At 40.9% G+C, this 19,681-nt stretch overlaps 1 protein-coding gene across 1 annotated transcript in view; it reads right to left on the minus strand.

The window, feature by feature from the left end:
- Window positions 1–19,681, minus strand: part of ELP3 (elongator acetyltransferase complex subunit 3) — a 68,317-nt gene that overhangs the window by 16,363 nt on the left and 32,273 nt on the right. The window contains exons 10-14 of the mRNA XM_003793939.3: window positions 19,345–19,538; window positions 7,654–7,744; window positions 5,165–5,230; window positions 3,098–3,325; window positions 1,902–1,983 (exon numbers count right to left, since the gene is read on the minus strand). Of these exons, the coding sequence (XP_003793987.1) occupies window positions 1,902–1,983; window positions 3,098–3,325; window positions 5,165–5,230; window positions 7,654–7,744; window positions 19,345–19,538 (661 nt within the window). The remainder of the gene's footprint in view (window positions 1–1,901; window positions 1,984–3,097; window positions 3,326–5,164; window positions 5,231–7,653; window positions 7,745–19,344; window positions 19,539–19,681) is intronic.

Raw genomic sequence — 19,681 nt, forward strand, 5'->3', positions numbered from 1 at the left:
GGCTCTGTCTCAAAAAAAAAAAAAAAAAAAAACAAACACGCCTTCAAGTTCTGAAGAGTGGGCTTCTAGGTGTCTGGTTCAGAAACTTACACAGAATCATAAAATATTACTAAATGAGAGAAATCAAATACACTGCCTATGTTCTTCGTTTTTCATTTGAAGGGTGACCAGAGCTTGAGTCAAACAAAACCAAAACCCATGTTGTTTCCCCCATAGAAAGCAAGGGGGGACTCTCAGGCCCGAGTGGCACCCTGTCCTTCCTCCTAAAGAACTCGCTTTGTTCCCAGGAGGCATTCCAGGGCTACGGCACCAGGTGACAAGAGCAAGTCTCTTCTTGTTATATGAGAAATTCCACATGCAGATAGATGATCTGAAATTGAGCTATTATTTAAATGATGGTAAAGCACTAGAAAGACAAATGTGGCAGAAAGAGGACAGATGATGACTCCCACTTAGAAAGACACCCTGTTCATAAAAGCAGAAATGGAGGCTCTTCTGAGTGACTGGCTATGACCTGAGGCAAGGCAGGGCTGCTCCCCGCAGGCAACATTTTGGAAAAGAGACAGATGTTGTGAAGGCCAATAAAATAATGTAGACCACCAGGGACAGAATATGGATGCTCCTCAGCTTTAAAAATGATCAAGTTCACTAGAAAATCATGCCAAGGTCTATCAGTCTTCATCAGACTTCGGGAAGGCAGCACTGCCAGGGTCAAGAGAGCTGTCATTACTTTAATGACTGGGATGAGAACACATTTGGAAGAGAATACTAAAATCTGGCTACCTAACACATGGTCTGAAGACAACCAGCATCCGTACCACCTGGGAACTGGCTGTAAATGTAGGCTCTCGGCCCCACTCAGACCAATGAGTCAAAATCTGCATTTTAATAAGATTCCCTTTGCTCTGGCAAAGGGGCTATGGAAATCTCAGGTATTATCAACCTGACTCAGCTATATGTGTTCCGAGTCAGTCTGGCCCTTTCCAGGAATTTCTGGTCAACCACAGGTCAAACAGCTAAGAGGCAAACATTTTTTACTCTTAGGTGAGCCTCATGTAGTTACCTTTTTATAGGATTAAAGATAACAGAGAAAAACACATAAAGTTAGAGATGTTACAAAGGGCTTTATTAGTCTGTCGTGATAATGTCAAAAATTCGAGCAGACTAAATGAGAAAGTGAGCCTGGGTCATTGCATTTTCATAATTATAGTCATTAAAATCTGAGCATGGGTATTGATTCATTGATGGCAACACCTTACTTTTTTTTTGTTTAAACGTCATTTCAAACAGCGGGTTCTGGAAGCGCATTCTGACATTCCCCCACCTTTCTCCCCAGAAGCAGGACATAGCACCCTCAAGTGAGACCCCAGGGAAAGGGACACCTTTTATCTCTGGAGATGGAGGGGCCCCTAGACCTTCAGAATGTGAAGAGGGAAAGCTGTTCCCTAGGAACAAAGTCACCCAAAAGAAAACGTAAGGACCAAACTCTGACTCCAAACATCTTGCAGCTGAGGTTCTATTTTAATTTTCCGAATAATAATAGTGATAACCTCCACATTGGTTGACATTTTTCTGGGATCTTTTTCATCAAATTCCACTTTCCCAGAGAGAGTAACTGCCCACAAAGCAGAGAGAGGAGCTGACCTCGCTGGCCAGTGTGACAGCAGGTGAAGGGGGGGATGTGGGTCCTTGGCTTGTCCCTCAGACAGCTCAGCAGCTCTATCCCACCCAACAGCTCTCGGGAATTTTCTTTGCATTTGAGTAGAGTCCTTCACTTGTCAGTGTGGCCCAGTTATAAACACAATGGCCATAACCAGAGGTAAGACAGCACCAAGATAGTTTTCGCTCTGGTACCAAGTTTAAAATGTGAATGACCATGAACTTGGCCCTCCCCCAGTTACCTGATATAACGGCTATTTTCCCAGATCCATGTTCTTCCCTAGCTATTCTTTCCGCTTCCTCCATCAGCAGCATGCCAAATCCCTGCAAGGAGCAAGAGGGGGTGGGGGAGAGGGCAGGAAGTCCATTAAGAGGGGGCCATAAAATGAGAAGGCTGTAATTTAGTAGCTGCTCAAATCTGTTGAAATGAGAGTGATGAAGGCCCATTTATGGGAGTAATGAAAAAGAAACCATTCAGTTATACCCAAAGTACTCTGCAGCAATTAAACAAGGTGCGACTTTCCAACAAGAGCCACAAAAAGGCATTCTGTGGATGATGTAATCTAGTCACAGCAAGCGGGTAACTCCTCAACTTTAGTCTCTTTTCAGGTAAGTTCTAGGCAATATCAAGGAGGTAGAAGGAAGTCTGGGGCAGTACACTTTTATGCGTTGTCCTCTACTTTCTAAAGGGTCCAGAAACCAGGCAAAATTCTGTTTTGTTTTTTTTTCTTTTTTTGAGACAGAATGTAAAGCCTTCACCCTGGGTAGAGTGCTGTGGCATCACAGCTCACAGCAACCTCAAACTCCTGGGCTTAAGTGATTCTCTTGCCTCAGCCTCCCAAGCCACTGGGACTATAGGCGTCCACCACAATGCCCGGCCATTTTTTGGTTGTAGTTGTTGCTGTTGTTTGGCAGACCTGGGCTGGATTTGAACCCGCATGCTCCAGTGTATGTGGCTGGCGCCCTAGCTGCCTGAGCTACAGGCACTAAGCCAGGCAAAATTCGTTAATCATCAACACTGGAGCTTACACTATATTCACCAGTAGTGGTTTTAGCACATTTTCCTCAAATTTTAAGAAGTTATTATAGGTTGTTTGGGGATTAGGTTTTTACTACATATAATGCAGCTTACATTTGTAACGTGTTCTAACATTTCATAAGCACTTTCATATCATCATCTAATTTGATTCCATAAGTTAATGCATATGAAATTTCTGACTTTCCAAAACCAGCAATTCCATGTGGCGTATCCCTTCTTCTTCCCCCCTCGTACTCCAAAGGGTGAAATTGGAGAGACAACATCTCTGAGCAGCTGAAACACTGGCTCCTCTGGCTCTGCACTGCTCCTCCCGCTTCCTCCCCTCACTTTGTTCCTTTCTCTTTTCCTATTTGGGCCATTTCTTAGTTGTAAGTCAAATAGAAATGGAAGACGGGATACCTGATGCTGAAACTTCGTAGGATCCCGACTGCTCACAGGCACTACAGTTCCATACACGTGCAGCTCTCGGACTATGGAGACCCCTCCACCCAATTCAAAACGGAAGGTTTCCTCCGAACACTTTCGTAACCGCAGGAGGCCGATCAAAATGTCTTGATCTGGGTCTTCATAGGACAAGAATGTTTCCCAGCCACCATTTGCAACATAATCTCTCCTTACCAGCTCAACCTGTTCAACAGAAAGTCACCAAAAAATATTTTTCAAAATTAAAGAACCAAGTTCACTTTTGTAATTATATGCATTTATTTGGGCTAATATCCACAGTTAGGGATAAAGAATGAATAGTCATTGTGTTTCTTTTTACTTGTCTACTCTCAAATAGCACCAAGATTAAGCAGAAATTTATATCTTGCTCATAAACTGTTATAAAAGGAAAAAAATTACGTAAGTCCACAAATATTTGAACTTCATCAACCTTGAGATTCTTACAGAGATCCAGCTCAATAAGTGCTTTCATGTATTTAAATCTTGGCTCTCCATGAAGAGTTTCTAATGTAAAAATCACAGATTATGTCACATGTGTAGCTCTTAGGAGCACCTTGTCACCTCAAAACTGCCAGGTGGTCGGTGGTTTCATTTTCTAGTCTTTATCTCTTCCGTGGAAACCTGCCTTGTTCCTTGACAGGATTCTAAGAAAGCGTGGCATCCCACAGGGCACTTAAAATATTATGCATAATTATGGGATAAAAATGTTTAAGAGGCCAAGAGTGATGGCTCACGCCTGTAATCCTAGCACTTTGGGAGGCTGATGCAGGTGGACTGCTTGAGGTCAGGAGTTCGAGACCAGCCTGAGCAAGAGCAAGACTCCATCTCTACTAAAAATAGAAAAAACTAGCCAGGCGTTGTGGCAGGCGCCTGTAGTCCCAGCTACTGGAGAGGCTGAGGCAAGAGGATCACTTGAGCCCAAGAGATTGAGGTTGCTGTGAGCTATGATGTCACTGCACTCTACCCAGGGTGACAGTGTGAGCCTCTTGTCTCAAAAAAAAAAAGTGAATGACAATTCAGTCAATGGAGGAAGCTTTTACGGCAGCAATGTACATGGGCTTTTGATTCTTCAGTTTATTGTAGACACAAAAGGCCCTTGTGCTTTGCCTAACTATAAGCAAAATGTGACATATGCATGCACAGAAACACCTACACATGGGGACATGGTCACACCCAGACACGTCCTCAAAGTGGGCAGATGGTACCCAGCAGAGGTGAACAATTCACTTACATGCCTTCTCGTCTTAATGCCTGCTAAGTGACTGGACTGCGGAAGAAATCGGCAAAATGTGCTGGGTCTAAATTTCCCTCAAAATATCCAGTGAAAAATGTCAATAAAATAAATAATTGATGCTGAGAACAATAACATCAATGCAGAAATCATCTATTCTAACCTTTCTCAAATGGGGTTCCACAAGAGTCAAACCCCACTGAAGATCTGGCATGTAGTAGTTATTATTATCCATGTAAAAGAGAGAAGTTAATGCAGTACGTGTAACGAATGTTCTTAGGCATTGCACTTAATTTTTGTGGAACCCTGTTGATAAGGGCCAATGAGTTCATTTGATTATCACGGGCAACCGTTTAACAGTTACACAAAAAGAGATAAACAGATCATACCGTGTTCTATCTGAATGTAGCCAATAATCACAGGAGACTATATTTGAACTCGTTATAATTAAATAAATTTTAAAATTCAGTTCATTTGTATAGCCACATTTCAAGTGCTCAATAGTCACCACCATATTGGATGGGGCGCAGACAGGACATTTCAACACTGCAGAAAGTTCCACTGTCAGGGCGATAGAGAATGCGGTTCAGACTTGGTTTTCCTACCCAAGCTCTTCTAGAGTTCAGTCACCCTCAGATCTGGCCGTCCTGGCTTGACATCTCTATCTAATCCCCACTCTCGGCTGTTAGTTATCTGTTTCTAGGGCTTGGTCCTATCAGTAAGAAGGTATGGGTCCACACCTGGCAAGGAGCTAAGGCAGAACCCAACCTCAGTAAAATGAAGAAACTAACCTGGTATGGCCGTACTTTGTGATGAATTTCTTGGATTCCAACCTCTCTGGTTCTCACATCTCGGCACTGCCAAAAAATAGGAGGCAAATACAAAACTGGTCATTTATTTAATTTTTATTTAAATCTCTCTGTCCAACCCTGGGCTCCAAATTAAGTTTGAACAAAATTTACATCAAAATAAAAGAATAGAATAGAATTTAAAACTTAAAACTATTTTTAATAAATTTGAGGATGGGAAAAGCAGAATGGAAATGTATGAAGTAGTACACTATGGCTTTTAAAATAGATTTAGAATTCAAAAGAAACTAATATAATACAAGATAATCTAATCTTAGGGGTAAAGAACATTAAGTCATAAAATTAAAAAATAGTTTGCCAAGAGACATAACTACCTGAAAGTATAATCCCAAACTATGTATACAGAAAAGAGCAAATTTCTAAATTTTTAAAACCTTCACCATTTTAGGGCAGTGAACATTCTGAGCATCACTGTATTTGTATCATTTTGTAATAGAAATGTCAAAAAGATGCGTGTTGAAGATGGCTGTTTTTTGACAATTTTGTTGTGTTTTTGCAGAGAAGGGCACTATGGGAGAAAGGGAGGGAGGGAAGAAAGGGAAGCACAAAGAAAGGAAAAGAAGGCAGGAGGGAGGGCAGAGCTGTGTGCCAGACGACCTGAACCGCACTCACAAAGGCTCCCTGAAGATCCCCAGGAGGAGCAAGTGCCAGAGACGACCCAGCGCGGTGCAGCGCACACCCCAGGCACGAGAGCTCCCCCCACAGCCCAGCGTGCACACTACACAACCTGACGTTTAAAATGACAAAATCCTTATTCCATTGCACGTCATGTTTCCCTATAGAACAAACCACAGTCATTTTTTTTTCAAGATTCTAATATTTTCTTCCCGGGAGGAACGATCATACTAGGGAATCTGATGATGTCATCTAAGCTACCCCACTAATGGTATATTTGTGAAGGACAGCTATATACAATAATGCTACATGTGTATAGACTCACATACAGAGCATTCGATGAGAAAAATAGGAGCTCATTATTCACTTCTATAAACATAAAGTCCATTTCTATGCCCTAAGAGCCTGCCCACGATAATGCTTTGCTGGTGCAGAGTCCATACTAAACAAAACTGTACAGCAGACAAGGATCACAAGTCTCTGGAGTTACTAATCCATTAAATGCAGCTGCTGTCCTTTAGCTAAAGTAGAGAGCATGGGAACACACTGTAGTTAACCGTTCTTAATGACTGCTTTTTCTTTCTTTTGGCATGCTTTTTAAAAGATAGAGATTAGTGTATGCTTATTTTCAGGTTAAGGATGTTGGCCTACAGGAACAAGATGTCTTTGGCTATGATCAATCCTAGTTTACTTTAACAGAGGTGAGCGAAGCTTATGAGGGGTACAGGGATAAAGAAGATGGATGGATAATGAGACTGTCAGGATAGCCAGGCCCAGACATCCCTGCAGCGGGGGCACTCCCAGAGGCAAGAGGATGTGGACAGCAAGGATAGCTGCAGCTGGGCAGCAGGCAGGCACACATCTTGTCTGGTACTGCTAATGACTGTAAATGCATTCGCTGTTTATCTAGAACTTAAAACTATTCATCACTTTTTTTTGTTGTTCGATAGACTAAGCTGATAATGTTCACAAATCCTCCTTTGGCTAAATAATCCTCTGAAAAATTTTCTCCATAACAATTTGAGAGAATAAAATGTCTCAGATGAGTCCCCCAACACGATCTACACTCCTTCAAACAACGCCCTTTAAAGTGTGGTCTCTGTTTGAACTATGCATGAGAACCACACACTTAGTGCTGGACAGAAACAGAGGCCACGGTCCCCTCTCAACCTAGTCAACTCGGAATCTCAGAAGGCAGAGCCCAGGGGTCCGGTATCCTGGCCTGGACACCATTCCTGGCTTATCTCTTTAGAAGCTCTAGGAAGTTCCTAAGGCACTGAGTTACACACATTCTCCTGACAGGGAGTGCTTCGCAATCCCTGGGCTTTCTGTAGTAATACTTCCAGGACCAGCACTATGGAGGTGCTCAGTAAACATCTGTGAAACAAACAAGAAACTTGGGTAGACAGCGGGATGGGATGAAGGAGACTAGTACATGTGGGCACAGCATTTCTGATCATGTTTTCCACGCACATAATACTTGTCTCTTCAAATGGCTGTAATTTTTTTTTGAGGAATTCTCTCTCATTCTCCTTCAGTCAAGAACTGAACACCCAATAATTCAAAAGAAAAGCTATTTTAAAAAAGGGAGCTGAGCACCTAGTTGGCAACCTGAGTAGGGTGAAGAAAGTAGAAGTGGAGAAAGGACGGGGGCAGCCCTTGCCACGACCGTGTGGCTTCAGCTTCAACACGTCGCACAGTGAGAACGCCTTCAGCACAGCAAAGCATGTGTGACGGCACCAGAGATGTCTGCGTTTAGATCAAGGTGAAGGTCTGCCGGCTGTGTCTCCTCTCACCTGTATTCCAAGGTCTCTCATCCTTGCCAGTGCCAGCTCTCTCAGATTACCGTGCTCCACGCCGGAGCTGACCAGGGGCATTGGAATATCCCTGCAAGAGACACAACATCAGCTATTACAGGACAGAAGCCAGTCTATACAGCAGTGAGGCACGGACATGAAAAGAAATAAAAACAAAAACACAAAAAAGCCGTGGCGCAGACCAGGAAAGCAGAGGCTTACTAGCCTAACCGGGAGGCAAGGTTTGGACCTTCTCCGTCCTCAGCTTTCCTGCTGAGGAAATTATGATTTTCACTGACCTCTTAATGGATTTTTTGAGAGCTACCTCATGGAAATCACTTTATGTAAGATTACAAAGTGCAAAGCAAATGCCAGAATCATTATACCAATAATCATTAGTAAGGACTTTTGGATGAAAAGGCATTTGTACTAAATACCAAGAAATAAAACAGTTCTTTACAAAATCTGTTTAACGGAGGTAGCTTACAAACACTTTCCCGTACAGTTGCTGAGTAACAAGCAGCCAGGAAGCTCAGAAGCCGGCTGCATTAGAACTGACCGGGCTTTAGAAGAGTAACAGCCTGAAGATAAGAAGAGAGAAAATTTATTTTCTGGCATCAAGAAGACATCAATCAAAAGATGAAGTGAGGACTTCCATTTTAGTAACCCCAACATCCTCATCTAGACAAAAATCAGTATCTAAAGATAAAACAGCTGAAAAAAAAATCTGCAGTAAGAAAATACTCAGCACATCTGCTTCCTATTCAAAGATGAGTCTCGGATTTGTTTTGTCTCACATTTGGGTTGATCAGAAGAAAGATGTGAAGAATATGCCAATTATCTCTTCTCATTCTGCTTTGGAATCAACTTGAGTTTTCCCCTTTTCACTTATCCTTTCAAATGTTAAATACAATTAGCTAATTCATCCTTTTGATTCTAATGAGACATCCTCCCCCAAAGTATCAAAAGCCAATCAATTAGCATTAAGAGCGACAAACAATAAGTCTATTAGGCTCTAGAAACCAGTAGAGTTTGCATAAAAACACTATAAATTTAAGGTAACTGCAAATTCTTTCAGGCACAGACACACTGGGGTTCAAAGTGAGAATGACCCAACCCCCCACATTATACATTAATTAGTTAATATATATAAATATATTTGAGTGATCGGAGTAGTATATATGGTTTACTTGTAGTTTTTAGTGAACTAAATTCTATCTTTGGAACTGTAATTTCTTTTTGTTTTAAATTTCAGATTAACATGAGGGTGCAAATGATTAGGTCACAATGCTTGCATTTGTTAGGTGAGGTGCCTGCTGTAGATGTGCTGCTCACTCAGGAGAGGAACTGTAATTTCTTAAATTCAGATATCCTTGGGGGTTAGTAATTAGATGAAGCTGAATGAAGGCTAGTAAAATAAACAATGTAACTGATTTTAGCAAGGAATATATAAATACGTTTTAATATTTTACTGTTTCAGATCATAAAAGTCAAAAAGTCTTCTAAAAGCTCTTTTCTTATTGTAGTTTATAAATAACCCATAAGTGTATGAATACATGAAATATAATAGATGACTATTATATATATGAACATATAAAATAAATATACTTCACAACTTAAAGTAAAATTTAAAACATTGCTAAGGATGGTACTAAATTAATCTGATAAAATCAAGGGTGACCTATGCATACACCCATTACCTGACAAATACGTTCAATTCTTGTTATTCATGTTCTATTAAGTTCTTGTGGATACTGAATTAGCAAATACTAAAGCACTGCTCCTCGGGAATATATGGGGTTAGGTTCCTAGGAGCCCCTAAACCATTTTCTTCAACTGACCAATGCATAACTTATTTTGTGTGTGCTTCTGTTTAAAGACACCATGTTTAATGTATTGATTCATTAACTAATTCATTAACTGATCCATCAACGTAGTTGATTCATGAACATTGAACTCATGGCCATAGCAGTCTGACTCGTGCCATGGAGGAGCTTACCTAATATACTTATTTTCTCTAAGACACATCACAGCCTTCTTGCCCTTAGGAACACTGGACAGACAGCCCCTTGGCGCTACAGTTGGCAGCTGTCCTCTTGTTTACACTCAAATTGAGAAGAAACTGATTGAGGAGGTGAGGGACAACAGGGATGTCTGGGCAGGGGAAGAGAGCAGAGGCCTCAGGTAGGGCGTCGTGGGCTGAAGAATAATTATACGTGGGGAACTAATCACTAAGAAGACAGTTATCTGATGCTCTAGAAATCAGAAAATCTCAAATGCTTATCATTAATGATAAGTTGCAAAAGCAGATGTGAATTGCCTAAATACTGATCTAGATATGCTTATAAAATTCATGGTCATGGGACAGTGCCTGTGGCTCAGTGAGAAGGGTGCTGAGGCAAGAGAATCGCCTAAGCACAAGAGCTGGAGGTTGCTGTGAGCTGTGATGCCACAGCACTCTACTGAGGGTAACAAAGTGAAACTCTGTCTCTTAAAAAAAAAAAAAAAAGAAGAAATTCATGGTCATAACCAGAAGTAAACTCCAGAAGGAAGGTTTTATCACACCATGTTGGTCAGCAGAACTATACGAAAGATGGAACTACCAGCAAGTTGCTACATAATTTGGAGGGCCTAGTGCAAAATAAGAACATAGGACCCCCTGTTGACCAATCATTAATAACTTCATGCTGGTGACAGCAGAGCATTAAGCCAAGTGTGGGGCCCTATGAGACTGTGCAGGCTACACGTCCTTGCAGCTGGCACAAGTCAGGGAGGAGCTGGCAATAGGGATTTACAGTGATGTTGACAGTTCATAAACGTTCTTAAACTTATGTCTGTTACTGCAAAAATGCAACATGGCTTTCATGGTCTTTGGTGGTGATATGCCTGGTGTATACCAGATGGAAGTCTCTCCTCATTAAGGAATAGAAATTCAGTAATTGCCACTTTCAGTGCTAAGTCTTTTGCACTGAAAATGAGGGGAGATAATTCTATACACGATGAGCATCTCCAATGGGCAAACTACGGCACTGAGCAATCTGGACCATACATATAAACAGGCGCTGTTCCTTTCTCCTCTCAGGAGTTCAAAACCTAGATGAGATGACTGACCGTTTGAGCTTGTCGCATCCATCTAGGTAGGAGATAAAATCATTGTTCAGTTTCTCAATTTGGTTCTATCTAGTTTCACTTTCTTAGCTTGAAGAGAGATTACAGACAAGAATAGTTTTCTACTCCAACAGGTAACATTTCAAGCTTAGATGCACTGATATTTGCAATTGCTCATCAAAATCCTTTCCAGTGATGCCTAGACTTTTGGTCTGAATTTTCTCATTCTTCAGAAACATGTTTTGGTTGCAAATTGATATTTCTATTCTAATGTCTCACCATGATTTAAATATCACATCAAGGCAGACAGCTGTCAAATAGCCCATGGGCAGCAGCATTTTAAAGTGACTCCATCATGTGTCTGGACAGAATTTTATGTTTAATCATTGACTGCACCCTTCAGGGCTGGAATATAGACTCTTCTATTAGGGCGCTACGTTATAAAAACACCCAGTAAGATGTTATTGCCTCAACTGTCAGAAAACTACAAAGTATAAAATAGTTAAAAGGGGGGTATGGTGTGGTGGGTGGGGAAAATAACTGATTAGAACACCAAGTAATCAGTAAACTGTTGTAATGGACAAGTTCCCATTCCATTCCCTCTCCCAGCCCATTCCCCTTCTCCCCCCACTGCCCCTCACCCTGGGTTGATTCTGAGAAAAGGTTTCAGAACAAGGAAGCATGGAAAGTCCCAAGTTTCACAACCCCCCCCCCCCCCGCCAAGTTCCCGGTAGACAAACAATGGTAGAAACCTACCCAAGCTGTAACTATTGTTACTCAAGGTGTATCCATAGTTACCCAGGCTGTAACCCCGCCCGGAGGTAACTGCAATGTTTCGCTTCTGTACTGGCCTGCTTGCTCAGCTATGCAAAAAAGGTATAAAAGACAACCTGCCCTCCACTTTGGGGCCGACTGCCTCTCAGGGCAGTGGTCCCCTGTGCAGGTGTAATAAATCACCAATTAATTGCATCTAAGTGGGGTCTGAGTCTATCTTTTCAGGTCATGAGGGGTACAACACTGTCACCTTAAAAAAGTGAGCAAAATCTGATGGCTCATGCCTATAGTCCGAGCACTCTGGAGGCTAACATAGGTGCATCACTTGAGTTCAGGAGTTTGATGCTAGCCTGAGTAAAGTGTAGACCTCATCTCTACTAAAAGCAGAAAAACTAGCTGGGTGTTGTGGCAGGCACCTATGGCCCCAGCTACCTGGCAGTCTGAGACAAGAGGATACCTTGAGTCCAAGAGGAGTCTGAAGTTGCTGTGAGTTATGAGGCTAACGTATTCTACCCAGGGTGCCAGAGTGAGACTTAGTCTCAAAAAAAAAAAAAAAGTGAGAAGCATTGTACTCTCATTCAAATTATCTTCCTTTCCTTATTGGTTCCTCTCTTGGGATACCTGCCTAAAAAATAGTTCCTAAACTCTTCTCTACGTAAACCTTGTAAATTGAGCTTCATTAGTCAAATACTAAGCGTGTTGTCTGTATTGGTAGAAACTGCGACTTGGTGAACCTACACAGAAAGAGACAGATTTTCTAAACGCACAGAACAAAAATACACAAATAATTTTCCTTTACTAAGATTAAAAAAAAAAAATTTAAAAACTGTTAACTATTAAAATCATCTGGATGAAGGACTCTGGGAGGAAGCTTTTCCCCTTTGCCAACTACTTCCAAAATAAACAGAGCAAGGATGCTTAACTGCTAATAGCTGTTTTCTCCATTCTCAGAATTGCTCCAAAACTATTAAGACTGAAACCGGAAGGAACATGGCTGAGTAAAACCCCATCAATCTCTACACCCAAATCAGGTTTCTTAGCACTTAACATTGTCTAAACCCTCAGCCTTCCCTCACGTCCATTTGTGTGTATTAAGTTACCAATGAATACCTTCCTTAGCATTTTCATTTCAAAATTTTACCATCTAGCTCTTAACAAGTTTCCTTCTGGAAGTTCAGACATACCAAATTCTAGCTATATCCAATATAAATTTTAAAACACCTTGAAATGGAATACAAGGTGTTTTTATACTGGGATATGTTGTATGAGTCCAAGGGGTAAAGGCTGCAGTGAGTTATGACCATGCCACTGCATTCCAGCCTGGGCAACATGAAACACTGTCTCCAAAAAGGACATATCAAAAACAAACAGCCATTCTGCCAGATCAGAGTTACTGCATTGTTATTAAGTGTTAACTGTACTATATGAACAGGGACGTGGCATTTTGGTTCCCTGCCTCCTATTTGTCCAGGTGAGAGGAGAGTATGAAAAACGAGATAACATTTACAAACTTTTTTGAGCTATCTAAATAAAAAGCACCATCTTTATAATTCAAATTCCATGACAGTCACATTAGATACAAATAGACAAATGAAATAAAAAGAGTGCAAATAACAACCAGTCACAAGGGGAAATATCAACCCTCACTGTAACAGGGAATGCAAATTAATTCCCTTAATTGATGCCATAACCATTTCAGTTCTGTAAAGGCTGTGCTAAAGCCACTCACTATTTACCCTAAATTGGTTTCATCCCTTTGGAAATCCATGTCAATAGACACAGCAAAAATTGTTAACATTTATTTATACTACCTTTGTTCCAGAAGAGATTTAAGACAGTATAATAATAATGGGGAAAAAAAGACACTTATCCTTTATCATCAGTAATCTTTCTCATAGACTATACTATTGTTATTTTTTAATTAATTTTTTTTTTTGAGACAGAGTCTTACTATGTTGCCCTTGGTAGAGTGCTGTAGCGTCACAGCTCACAGCAACCTCTAGCTCTTGGGCTTAAGCTGTCCTTTTGCCTCAGCCTCCCAAGTACCTGGGACTGCAGGCGCCTACCACAATGCCTGGATTTTTTTTGTTATTATTGTCATTGTTGTTTAGTAGGCCTGGGCTGGGCTCGAACCTGCCAGCTCGTGTATGTAGCTGGTGGTCTAACTGCTGAGCTATGGGCACCGAGCCTAGACTATACTATTCTAAGGGATTACTTCAATAACAAGACAAAGTTCTACATACATGGATTTTAGCTATAGTGGAGGCCAGGGTAATGATTAAGAAAAAAAACCTGGAAATAACTTTAATTTCTAAAAATAGGAACAGTTTACTAAATAAAACAAATTAAAATGATAGAGCTGGGTGTGGTGGCTCAAGCCTGTAATCCTAGCACTCTGGGAGGCCAAGACAGATGGATTGCCTGAGCTCCAGTAGTTCTAGACCAGCCTGAGCAAAAGGGAGAAGACCTTGTCTCTAAAAAACAGCTGGGTGTTGTGGTGAGTGTCTATTGTCCCAGTTACTTGGGAGGCTGAGGCAAGACAATGACTTGTGCCTGAGAGTTTGAGGTTGCTGTGAGCTGTGACGCCACAGCACTCTATCAAGGGCAGCAAAGTGAGACTGTCTTAAAAGATAGAGTACTATCCCACCACTCAAATTATAACCAGGAACATTATTCTGAGTCTTTAACAAGAATCGGAATGCAAAAATGCAACCAATGTAATGTTGTCATTGTTTAGCAGGCCTGGGCTGGGCTCGAACCCACCATCCAAATACAGCATATTTGCCGCTGTATAAAATGTATTACTATGTATAACAGAGATGTACCCTAATTTTACAAGGAACTTTTTGAAGAAATAATGGAATTTTGTTATTGACACATATACTGAAAGTGGGTTAGTAATTTTACAGAGAAAACATTATTTTGGTCATGTTCATATAGTCCCATATGGCTAGAGATCAGGAAGAAAACATTAAGTTCTGGATAATTTTTAATATTCTACAAACTCTGTTGGAAAAAAGCATAAAATCACATGATCAAAAAAGAAATCATATTGGGAACAGAAACATAAGATATAATACATTAACCAGTAAATGAAATCTCATACACTACTCAGCATGGTATAACCCTACTCGAGAATTCCAGTGATTATTAAGAACAAAAAGCAAATAACAATATAAAATAAATCTAAGTCATCTTCCAAAGTGGTATACACAAAGAAAACATGAAAACAAAAATGAATAAAAAGCAAGAAGCTAAATACAATCAATATAAATGAATTCTATGCAGGGAGCCTCAGTAACAACTCACTAATATCTAAGGCAAAACACAGAGTAACACAATATATTTGAAGGAATCTTCCCCACGTTACAGAGACACAAGCACTTTATTAAATATTAGCTTACAGTAAGCTACGTTAAAAAGAACAGTAGTGAATTCTAATGGAAACTAGTGTAAGAACAAATATCAGTTTTATCAAAAGCATAAAAATAAATTGGAAAATTCTATAAAGGTTTATATTTAAAAAATCTAGCAAACGATGGCAATCAAAGGAACCCATGAGGACCTGACATCACAACTAGAATCCAGATGACTTTCCTCACCAATGGCATTCACGGTGCTGGGAACGGAGTCATCGCTGTCTTCAAACTATAAATTGTCCTCAGACTCATGAAGGACATCACTAATTCCACATTTTAAAAGAGACGGCACCACTGCCTCTTGTTCTACAGGATTCCATTAAGTTTTAATTCACCCACCTAATCTGTGAAGTAATAAAATGTCACTTCAAAATCTGAAGCCTACGCCCTCCCCCACACACACACCTTAAGTGATACACTGACGGGGAACAAGAACTGACATGCTGGCTGCTGGAACTGAGGGCTGTGACGGGGGACAAGAAACGAGAATGGGGCAGTCACGTCCCTCACCCTGTAATGTCGTGCCTTTCTCCTCGTATTGACTTTGGGGGGATAGACGTGTTCTTAACTACAGAGACGATGTTTCCTGCTCTTGCTTCCTCAAGTCCTTAGTTTCTCCGTTGGTGGTGAGCCAGTAGAAACGTCCCATGGTGATATTTCAGAAGGTCTATAAAATCAAGCTTTTAATGTTAGAGCAGGATCTCTGCTGCTTTAGACCGGTTAGAGTAGTAAAAAATTTTAGGCAGAACAGGAAGGGAAGAATACAAATTCTTCATCTGACTGCTGATGTGATCTATGCCTTATTACTTTTGGCAAGAGAAGTATGATATATCTTGATGTAAAATGGTTAAGGAGTCGGTGATATCCTTTGCCAAACTCTGCTCCTGGGAAGAAGCATCTTCACTGTGCTCTGATTATTCAAGTTGGTTAAATGCAAAAATGATCTTTTTCTTCTGTCTCTGCTGATACTATTTATTGCATCTTTGTTTTGTACTGAATTACATTTTTTTAAACAATCCCAAAGTTACAGAAAAAGTCCCAAGTGAGGTACAAATAAGTTATTTCTCCAAACTAAGTGGAAGTTATGAATAAGAGGTCCTGTCACTCTCAGGATACTCTATTTCCTACAAGAACATTCTCTTACATAACCACAATAAAATCCCTCAAATCAGGGCTGCAACTTGGCTGACTATTGTTTAATCCTAGATATCATTAGAGTTTTGCCAATGTCCCAATAAAGTCCATTATGACAAAATAATCCAGTTCACAACTTTGAAATGCATTGAATTGTCACATCTTTTTGATCTCCTTCAAAAGGGAATTCTTTCTTGATCCTCGTATTTTCAAAGGCTACAGGCCAGTTACTTTTCCAGAATGTTCCTCGGTTTGGGATGGTCTGTTGTTTCTTTACGATTAGACTCAGATTATGGAGTTTTGGCAGATGACATAGAGTGGACGCCATGTTCTCAGTATGGCCTACCCAGCAGCACACGATTGTGATTAGGACTGTGATTGACAATGTTCACTTTGATCAGCTGCCAACCTGCACTGTTGTTACTCCTATCCACTTTGTAATTAGTAAGTATGCTGGGAGGAGACGCTGTGAAACTTAATTCTAGTTACGTTACCAGGCAGTCACCACTGACACTGAGCTGGTGAGCATGGAGCCACCGCTCCCAGGGAGAATACATAGTTAGGTTCCTGGGAGCCTGTAGTCACAACATTTTGTCTGATCAATACATAACCCCATTTCATGTTAGTTTCGGTTTAAAGACGCCTTATTTAATAGACATTGTTGATTTATTAACATTGAACTCAGAGCCGACAGCTCATAACTCATGCCTGAACATGTATATTCTCTGCTCTAACGTATATTCTCTACAAGGCACAGTGTAGCCTTCCTGGACTTAGGGAGAATAGCAGTATTTCAGAGCTAGGGCTGGGGGTCATTTTAAACAGCAAATCCCAACCAACTACCCCCAAATTTGGAAGAAGTGGTACAACAGAGACTGTGAAAAGGGCACTTGCTTACAGCGTGAGAACCGAGGAAGAAGGCACAACGCCACTGCCTTGTCTCATCTTAGCAAGGGACATCTGTGTTGGGCAACTCACATTTTTCACAGCTCTCCATGTGTCTAAGAATGATTGCAAAAATGCCATAAGGATTGATTTTGAGTCACACATGAAGTTTAGCAAACAGGCAGTTTGCAAATACAAAATATGTGAACAATGAGGGTTGATTGAAATATTATGTTTCTGAATCACACTTGTATTAATTTAATTGTATATATCATTATACGTGTGTGGACTTCTGTTTTATTCAGTTGGTTATAATGTATTTATATCAATATTTATTTTGGTCATGGTCCCAGATTTAGCCAATGAGAGCCCTTGAAGCTGCCTTCCCTCTCTTTCCTTGAAAACTTCCATACTTTCTGGCACAAGAGGTTCCAAGTTCATCTTGTACTTTCTCTGCTCCAGGACCATGACCAGCCATTTTTCCAAGGAACCCTGGTTCCTTTTAATGGAGGCGGGTATTTAGAAGCCAAGATCTAGAAACCAGGTGTGCTCATTGTTATAAAACACCCCCCCCCCATGTTGTATTTATAGTCATCCCTTGGCATCCATAAGGATTTGGTTCCAGGACCATATGGGGACAAAAAAATCAGTGTATGCTCAAGTCCCTTATGTAAAATGGTGGAGTATTTGCATATAACTACTATGCACATCCTCCTGTATACTTTAAATTATCTCTAGGTTACTTATAATGCTAAATACAATGCAAATACTATGCAAATAGTTGTTACAGTATATTGTGTGGGGAATAATGACAAGAAAAAATTGTCCGTCATTCAGTACAGATGAAACTATTCATTTGTTTCTTCTGAATATTTTCCAACTGAGGATGGTTGAGTCTGTGGATGTGAAATGCATGGATACAGAGGTTAACTGTATTGCTATTTATTATATTTACATTTATTTCTGTATCTACCTACATGTTGAAAACCATGAGTTCACACCAATTATCTCCTATTCAACAACATAACTGCATTCACCTTAATTTTCTCCTTTTCTCATTTGTAACTGCCTTCTCAGATCGGAAAAACCCAGCCCCCATTATCCTTAATGTATCCATGGATTAGATCAACCCTATAAGTAACTAATCATTCTGTCGCTGTCCTCTTTTCTTCCCACCTCTCTCTCCCCCCAGAGGATGTACATCCTGTACCAGATCCGCTCCTGTGGGAATGAATGTCCTTTCACCACAGTCACCACTGCCATCTCCACATGGATGGCTGGTCCCTGTGGCTCCCTACCTCCCCCCACGGCGATACCCACATGCCCAGCCAGCCCCACCCAATGTCTTCTGGACGGAGCTGTTCCAGAAGCGATGAAAAAGAACAATGCAAACAATTTTAACAGCTGACTTTTCTATTCATATCTCCTTAGTATTTTAAGAGTATTTTTAAAAATAGAGATCATACCGGCATTTAGATGATTCAACAAGTTTGAGAAATCAACATGCTATGGCAGAAATAGGGTATAAACGTCCTTCAACTTCCAGCAAATCTGTCACAGCACATCTGATAATTCTGCTTGCTTTTAGTATTCACTGTTTTACGTCATGAGTAACACAACGCCAGTCATGGCCGCTTACTGCACCTGCGCTTACCAGTCACCTCTGGCCTTGCATTTCTAACACTGGAACCCAGACAGTTTTTGGCAGGCTGCTGGGAATCAATGTGCCTTAATGACGGACAAACACAGAAATGGCCTTGTTAGCACTGTAGAAAGAGAGGAGTAACTTTGTGGCTGCTACAATTTTTCTTCATTGTTTTATTTGTAGTAAAGAGAATAAATACATAAGGCCCTTGATTTTAAATGAGAGCTCACTTTCTCTCCTCTAGAAAGAAAACAGGTAAGACTATTTTATTTTCTTTACTCGTTCTCCACATTTATATTAACATCTGTAAAGAATGATCGTGGCTGCTCTTTCCTTTCCCTTCAGAGGTGCTAGAACAGGGATAAGACACACGGCTACCCTTCCTCTCCTCACACTCGTCTCTGTATTCAGACTGAAGTAGCCCAGAAGAGGAAATCCCGATGTGGGTCAGAAGCTCCTCAGAAGCGAGCACCATGCCTGTTTACTATCGTGACTCCGTCTCCAGGCTCATGGTGACAGACATGAATGGACAGACGATTAGACGTGGTATGGAAAGTGGCTTGGACAGGCTGTCCTTTCATTTCCATTCCTCTCTATTTACAGATAGCATTCCAGATGTCCCATTCAATTCAAACCCCTCTATGCGAAATCAGACCATTCTCATCAGAAACTATAAACAGAAAGACTCGTCACCAATTATTTTCGGAATAAAAGATAACACAATACCTCTGCACCCGGTAGACTCGAGTCCACGGAGGCACAAGAGCTAGAATCCGAGCTACGAGTTCGATCAGGTCACTAGGAGAATAGCTCTTGTATCTTCCTGATTTCCAAAGCTCATAAAGTCCAGTTCCACGAATTACCAGAGTAGGGTAGAGTTTCAGACCATCAGGACGAAAAGCAGGATTCTCGAAAAACTCCTGTGAGCAGAGAAGAGAAAATGACTTCTCCATTAGTGATGAAGAGCTCAGCCAGGGTGAAGTCTCAATCTGGGGCCAGCTTCTCCCACATGCCTGGCAGGCCTGGGGCTGCCTTTCCTTTCCAACCAGGGCAGGTTTTTAAG

The sequence above is a fragment of the Otolemur garnettii genome, unplaced genomic scaffold (genome assembly GCF_000181295.1).
Source record: "Otolemur garnettii isolate 467f Iridium unplaced genomic scaffold, OtoGar3 scaffold00074, whole genome shotgun sequence".
In the NCBI taxonomy this organism is placed as follows: Eukaryota; Metazoa; Chordata; class Mammalia; order Primates; family Galagidae; genus Otolemur; species Otolemur garnettii.